At 37.0% G+C, this 8,049-nt stretch overlaps 1 protein-coding gene and 1 long non-coding RNA gene across 2 annotated transcripts in view; one reads left to right on the top strand and one right to left on the bottom strand.

Annotated features, from left to right (window-relative positions):
• Nucleotides 1-509: 509 nt before the first annotated feature.
• LOC148673474 (uncharacterized) lies at nucleotides 510-3,296 on the bottom strand. Its single transcript, XR_015936029.1, has 3 exons — nucleotides 3,184-3,296; nucleotides 2,187-2,266; nucleotides 510-1,817 (listed from the first exon to the last, which is right to left on the bottom strand). It is a non-coding gene; the product is annotated as an uncharacterized LOC148673474 (long non-coding RNA).
• Nucleotides 2,959-8,049, top strand: part of LOC148673473 (solute carrier organic anion transporter family member 3A1-like) — a 92,088-nt gene continuing 86,997 nt past the window's right edge. The window contains exons 1-3 of the mRNA XM_088629968.1: nucleotides 2,959-4,227; nucleotides 4,687-4,933; nucleotides 5,899-6,352. Of these exons, the coding sequence (XP_088486094.1) occupies nucleotides 4,799-4,933; nucleotides 5,899-6,352 (589 nt within the window). The 5' untranslated portion in view covers nucleotides 2,959-4,227; nucleotides 4,687-4,798. The remainder of the gene's footprint in view (nucleotides 4,228-4,686; nucleotides 4,934-5,898; nucleotides 6,353-8,049) is intronic.

The raw sequence follows: 8,049 nt of genomic DNA, 5'->3' as shown, positions 1-8,049 counted from the left end.
TTTCATCATATAAAACACACAAAATCTTAAAAATATAGAAGCAAGCCAAAGTCATTGTAATTCTAAGACCCAGAAAGCCACAAGACCTGACATCCAGCCACAGCTGTCGTAGTACAGATTCCTGTGGTACTCCACTGATCACATCACTCCACTCTGAGCAAGCACCCTTTACCTTAATGCTTTTTTCTTTCAACCAATTCTCAATCCAAACACATATATTTCCCAAATACCTACTGTAGAATAAATACAACATATTGTATGTGTGTGTCTGCATCTGTGTGTGTTTGTTCAAATAATTCTAACGAGTTACATAAAAGAGACTAATGTTGGCACTACTCTAAGATCTAGTGTCCTTTTAATTAATCCTTAGTTGTAACTGTTAATGTTATCTTACATGTAAATGAAGTCAGGGTTATTGGTTAACAATCACTTGCTTCATTTCTGTCACCCTTTATGGATGGGTACTACATTAGCAATTCTCCAGTCAAAGGGTACTACTTTGTCTTGAGCTACTATTAAAAAACGTTTTATCGCTGGCTTATAGATAATACTTCTTGTTTCTTTAAGTACAATTGTTAGGAAACCATCGAGCCCTGGAATTTAATTTATGTTGAGTGCTTCTGGTACCTGAAACACTTTCACTTCTACAGTATGTTAAAATTTTTAAATAAAGAACACTCTCTGCCCACAGCCTGAGGTATTTTGTTGACTTCTTTCTTAGTGAACACCAGAGTAAAATATACATTTAGTACATCAACCATTTCCTATTCTTGTCCCATATACATTTGACCTCTTCCTTTACAATTCTTTTGCTGCTATAGTGCTGAAAAATATATTTTATTGTTTATTGTAACCTTCATTGCAATAGTCCTTTACATCTCTCTCTTGACATTGCTAATATCCTTTTTGTTACCACTGCCTGCAATTCAGTGGGAAGGATGACAACAACCGAGGTCTCTATTACTCTAACTTGTAATTCTTCATGATGCCACGTCTCAAAAAAACTACAAATACCGTAGAAAGCTGCTCTCTCTTGCTCGCATTCATCCTCTGCATCACTCCTCCACCCCATCTCCAGCTTTTCAGCTACTGTATCTCTTGGTAACATGTCTCTCTGTATGGGTGTGTTAATGTAGAGGTAGTTGACCCTCAGCCAATTGGATTAAGCCATAATTTTGTTTGCTTAATTCCTCAATAAATATTACTAAACGTATCTTCTTGCTGGGTGATGTCAGGAGTCCTCATTAAATCATTTTATGAACAGATTTCTTTTCCTTATGTTATGCGCCCAACTATTATTGATACTGATTTTACTACTGTTGTGTTACATTTATTCTGTGCTTCAAGCAAAATCTGTTGTGATACACACTTATGGCACATACACATATGCAATAAATAAACACCTTTGCAAGATCCAAATAATGCACCTCTTGACTCTGACATTCCTGAAATACGCTACAATACCACCTGCGGTATTAGGACATCATGAAGATAAGGTGCACACTTCCTCCATAAAAGTACAGAAAAAAGACAGTGTGATTGCAGTCACACAACTCAAATTACAGATCACAGTGAACACATGTAGTCTATGCTCCACCGACAAAGAAATAGCAAAAACCCTATTGTGCCAAGAGGATGATGACATTGGCACACAGCTCCGGAACATATTGCTGTATGCAAGAATATGATTAAACAAGCCACAAACGGTTTCTCATTCTTTCAGCACAGCAGTGAATAAGTCCCCATAGAACTAAAGGAAGTTGGACAGTTGTGTGTCAAAAGCATGATGTCTGGATACACCCTGGGCAGCAAACCTCCTGGAAAATGATAAGACAGATTTTACTGTGTCACTGCGGGATCTTTGAATGAGAACCAGCCCTAAAATCTCTTGCCCACATTGCTACTGCTATTAGATTGTTTCATAAAGGTACAGCTAGCCAGAACTCTAGATGCTTGATTTGTTTTTGGATGTAATACTATGATAGGTGAGGTACTGTAATACAACAAAGTATGGATACAACACTTTCATTCTATGTACAATCATAAACAACACAAGTTAAAACAGAGCACACAATCAAAAACATTACAAGTCGAAACTTGCTGGCAAAATCAGTGGTTTGTCCAAATACTAATTAAGATGAGATGAGATGAAATATTTTTAAAACATGTTATCTGGCATCATTTACCTGAGCAAATGGCAGCCTTCCCATGAGAATGAGTCCAAAGGGACCCCTTCCTCTCACATGATGAATCAGCCAGGGAGCTGCTGCAGAGGTGAAGATAGGGTGGAGGGGGGGTGAGAAACAAGCACAAAGGTGGTGCATAGTTCCGAGATATTCATGTGTAGGAGAGTGGACGTGGATGAAATTAGAAATTTGGCCTGTTTCTACAATTTATTTTAACACCATTTATCTGAATATAATTGCTAGAAAAAAGGTGTACAGGGAATAGCTGCACATCTTCATATTGAACAGCAATAGAATTACTATACCGTATGTCCCACTCTAGGACAGTAAAAAGACAAAGGATTATGCAGAAAATCATAAGCACGGACAGTAAATTAATAGAGTGTCTTCAAAAAGCACTAGATGTAGGTTTATCAATCTTACAAAATGAAAAATGTTTTTTTCTAGATATAATTTTAACAGCTTTTACTGTACATACTGCAGTTCAGTATAAAAATACAACCCACATTATGCAAATGGAGCTGTTTATCGTAGCACATTTTAAAATTTTAGCTACCTCTGCATGTACTTCAGCTATACGTGCAGGTCTTGCATGTACATTATCAATACCATTTTGATTTAAGATCCCAAAGTTTGCATCTCTGATATAAGCTCAAATGCATAATTTCTGCATCAAAGTTTACAATTTTAAAGAACACATTCCCTTTTGTGCTGCCATTTAACGCCCCTTCCTTGTTTCAGTATCAAAAGCCGTAGTAGGCTAATTTTTTTAACGGTCACACAGGTTCCTCTTTTCAAAGCATCTGAGGCATTTTATTTGGGCTGTGGGTGGTTCGTCAAAGGTCAGTAGGTGCTTCACCTCTCGGGGATTTAGACTATAGGTCAGTTACCACAAAACCCCGCGAAAGGGACAATTCGCTCAAAAGTAGGTCAGGCTACAACTAACTTTGCTGACCCAGTTTTTTTTGTATAATGTAATGCTCAGGTTGGTGTAAACCTGGAGATTGAGCTCCGTCTTCATAAGCCGAGGATGATCTTCTCACGCAGGCTCGGAGGCACCTCGCAGCAGCTGGTGCTGCCAAGGGTCGCAGCGTTCTTGGCTGTGCTCGCAGAGCCGCAAATCCAACAGCTTCCTCAAATACTGAAAAAAAAAATTATCTCATTTTCCAGACGGTAAATTGTGTGCCTGTCACCCACTGCCATGTTTGGTTTTCCTTAAAATTACCACAGGAGGGGCAGTTAAAAATACGAGAGTTTGATTCTTCAGCTCAGTGCTGTGGATACGTATCGTAGAGACATTTATTATTATTAGTCATATATATTATTTGTATTTAACTATTTTAGGCAACATGTCTGTACATTTTCTAGAAACAGTATCACATTGCTTCTTCGTAAATTATTAACACGTCTAAGGATGATAAACTATGAGATAATTAGTTACATTGGATACTGTTACAGGGTGTAATTTTCCTGACTACACAGGTGTCTTCCCTGTGAGCAACGCTATAGTGTAATACGTTGCAGTTAATTTTACACATGTTCATTTTAACTGATTGCACATTTTATATGTATTTACTATATTATTACTATATTACTGTATTGCTATTACTATATCGCGGAAGGATTTTTTTCAGAGTATTATTTGGAATTATGCACTATGACATTTACTGTGGCCACAAGATGGCGTTAGCATATATGTAAACATGGAAACTAGACAGTTTACCCCCTTCGGAACACCTCACTACTACTCCATCGGCAGCGTGTGAGGCACCCTAAGCGGACAGCCGCTTCATACGGGCTTCAATTTCAGGAGCAGCGGGTGCCAATTTGTTTTACTTCATGGCACACTATAGAAATTCTTAAGAGGACCGCCTCATATTTTTTTTTAAATTAAAACTTACATATATACGGTAAAACTAAGTCAAGAGCTGCTGGAAAGGCGTTAAAATGTGCAAATATGAAAACACCTGCAAGTTGAGAGAAGACATTTTTTACATACTTTTAAGTACCTGATATTTGCGAAGTTCCTTTGTTCAGACAGGTTGGTGCCCCGTCTTTCATGTTTCTTTGTTGTAATGCATAATAATTCATGTATCATGTAGACCTATATGATTGCGTGTCTTATTGTGCTTAGCTAATTATTTTTCTTGAATTGTTCGTGGACTGCTTAAAACCAGATGCGGTTATCTGATCACTAATCCTAAACAATGTTACTAGACATGCTGGATCTTTATGGGCACGGTAGTTATAAACAGTACCGTGATAATGTAATTTCCTGGTAACCTGGTAAGGAAGCAAGGTAAACTTTGATTGTATTCGATATTATCAGTCATTCTTATCACTTTTAATTCCTTGTATTTTCATTTTGAATCATACATTTTTTAGTATGGATGTTTTAGTTAGAGGAGGCTATCCTATTATTTCTTTCCAGTGTCTACCTTATCTTACTTTTTGGAAGAATCTCCAGCAGTTTTCCTGACTTGTGTTCTTCATATTTTAGGTTACATGAAAAACGAAACCCGGTTTGTACCCATGCTGAAGTAAGGGTGGCATGTTGTGAAATGCAGGACACCGACTAAAAGCGTTCATAAAGTTGCGGCGTCTCAGTCGGAATGGCAAGCAATCCACAAGATACTCAGACGGCTGTGGGAACGAAACCAAGCAGACCCTGCTTTGGGGATATAAGAGCATTTGTTGCAACTCTTTGTTTAATACTTAGTGCTAACAGCATTGGCAATGCGTATCTGGTAAGTGTTAGAATTTTAACAAAAGCGGTTTTTGATAGATTTTTTTTTTCTTTTTGAAAGAAAATCTAAAATTATACACGTAATCTAAGAGTTATCAGTAATATGATCTGCCCGTCCTGCTAAATTCGTTCAAAACAGCAAGTGTATTGAAAGTACACCAGGGGCAGCGGTCGTGTTGATGTTTCGAACACAATACCCACAATTTAAGCAAGATGATTGACGCGCGTTTGTGCATTATTGCTACTGTACTGTATATATTATATTTATATTGTATCCTTCTATAATCTTTACTAAATGAAAAGGACTAGGGAAAAAAATAGAAGTGAACATGAGGAAAAATTGCAACTTGTGTTAGCACAAATAATTTCCCTGCCATCAATGTTTTTATCAACAAGAAATCATAAACCACAATCTTCTACAGGAGTCCTGTAGTTCCGTTTAGAATACTAAGCATATACAGTACAGCACTTTTGCTATTGTTATTCAATACACCAGATTGTATTTCACTGCTAGCATACAAGGGTGCTTCTTCTTCCAAGTGATTAATCGCTTCCTGTACAACACTCTTTAATCATACTGTACTGTGATGCTTTAACAAATGGCAGAGAAGGCTTTCTAAAACTACACATGCTGCTCAACAAAAACCCTCTGATGTGATTTAACAGTAGCCACGTGCTAGATAACATTCCAGGAAAACAATCTTTTTTATCTCTGTAATTTATTGTAATGTACTGTACTTTGATAAAAAAACAGCATGAAACCTCATGGTTACATCTGTGAAATGAAGTCCCTTATGTTTCAAAGCATAGGGTAGAAGAAAATTATGCATCTATGCATCTTGTGGAACAGAATTTTCTAGTAATTTTTAAAATAAGATATTAAAGATATACTGTAGTAGTACCTTTACGTGTACATACATTCACTGAACTAAGAAAGCTCTGTTTTTGTTTCATTTTTTTTGACAGATCAGCATGCTAAGTACCCTTGAAAAGAGATTCAGTCTGAGGACCACGGAGCTTGGTTTAATTGCCAGTGGGTTTGAGATTGGCAACCTTTTGGTGATCCTTTTAGTGAGCTACTTTGGTGGAAAGGGTCACAGACCAAGACTTATAGGCTGTGGTGGAATTGTTATGGCTCTAGGTTCACTTCTTTGTGCGCTGCCTGAGTTTGTGAGCCATCAGTATGACTACCAGAAGGTGAAAATATCCACCTCACGAGACACCTGCTCTGTTGGCAAATCAGCTGTGGAAAAAGATGCTGAAACAGGGAGTTGTGAGGAGACACGGTCAACAAATACATTGTACTTGCTGGTCGTTATAGCTCAAGTTTTAGTTGGCATCGGGGCCTCATCAGTTCAGCCTCTGGGTGTTTCCTATATGGATGACCATGTCAAAAGAAAAGATTCTTCTCTTTACTTAGGTATGTATAAAAGAAATTCTACCGTTGTGCAACACTTGTTATATAAATGACTGCTATTCTCTTGTTTACGTAAGAATTCGCAAGAATAATATGATATTATCTTTTCCTTTTTTGTGGATTTGAGTGGTTTTTTTTACCGTGTTACTGTAAGGTTCCTTGATTTATTGTATTTAATGACCCACTCAGTCCTAAAGGGGTCACAACCTGCATGTATTCTAGGTATATTTCAAGAATATGCAGGACACATGTCTTTGCCTCAATTTAACTCCTTGAATGGTGTCGTACATTCTAACTAATACCACTCCAATGGACAACTCTGATGGGAAGACAAAATTCAACACAAGAAGGATGCTAAACCGAATAAACAGGGCACCATTCTAGAAGAAGGTAATCTAGTATATGATATTGTATTATGAACACTGACCATAATATATACTGTATATAGTCTGTCAATAGATTTGAGTTATACAGTACAGTACAGTTAATTTTGTTTCTGTTTAGCAGTCATAATTAAAGCTGCTAAAGAATCACATTTGATTGAGAATTTTCAAAACCACATCCAACTTATTTGTGAATTTTGCTTAGCTGTACTACAGGGTTTTTTGGAGCGTAATTTATTTTCCTAGCATCATTTTTTTTTATAATACCTTCTTTACTTTTGTGCTTTGTGACGTCTGTAATAATTTCTCTCAGTTTTACACTTTCCTACTTTCCCTGAGAAGTATATCTTACGGCTACCCTATGGAAGATTCTTGTGATTGGGTGAGGAAGGAGAACTTCAGTCTGTTCAATCCATTTGGAGTACAGGATATTTTCTGACACTGTCTGAAACAATGAAAACAAAACAATTTCCAAGCCCAGATTTTGCATATAACTAAAATAAATTGAAATTAAAATGGAAATCTATGGATAGACTGAACTTTTCTCATTTACGTACTGTTAAACATGCCAAATTAAATGACTAAGGAAGAATATTTACTAAAAAACATCAAATATTGATCTCAGACTGCAGTTGTGTATTGTGTTTTCTTATATAAAATTATTTAAAGTCACCAAGGGTGAAGGTAGTAAAGCATACAATTGCTGTGCAAGAGTTATTTTGCACATTTCTACTTTCCAGCTAGTATGGTGCATTCTTTTTGCAGAAACACGGTGTTCGGTTATCTTTTACTGACGTTTCAGCCATTTCATTTTTAAGTTTACTGGTAAATTTGATATATCAGTATTTTTGACTCGATCGATAGATTAGTAGCCTTTTAGCCCTATGGAAGTGTAGAGAGGAACAAATTATATCAATGATGAGGAATGCCTTATAAGCCATAAATGTAAAGTGATATATAATGGATTAGTTCAGTGACATTGCTGTCTCATTGCCCTGGGTCCTTAATTCAATTCCAGCCTGGGACGCCTTCTGTGTGGAATTTTATGTTTCTCGCTGTGACTATATGGGTTTGTACCCAGTACTCCTAGTTCTTCCCACAGCTTACACTTATGTGTGAGTTTGCCCGTCACTGGACTTGTCTTCTGTCCTGAGTGTTCCCTGCTTTGTGCCCACTAGTCATCAGCATGCACTCTGGCTCACTACAACCAAGTATTGGGCTAAGACGTTGCTGAAAACAAGTGGATGGTAAATATGATGGACTACCTTCTACAAAATTTCATGTTGTACATTTTTATGTACATGGATAGTTCACTTT

Source organism: Lepisosteus platostomus, chromosome 4, assembly GCF_059453375.1.
Source record: "Lepisosteus platostomus isolate fLepPlt1 chromosome 4, fLepPlt1.hap1, whole genome shotgun sequence".
In the NCBI taxonomy this organism is placed as follows: domain Eukaryota; kingdom Metazoa; phylum Chordata; class Actinopteri; order Semionotiformes; family Lepisosteidae; genus Lepisosteus; species Lepisosteus platostomus.
This window is presented reverse-complemented; position numbering and strand designations above follow the sequence as displayed.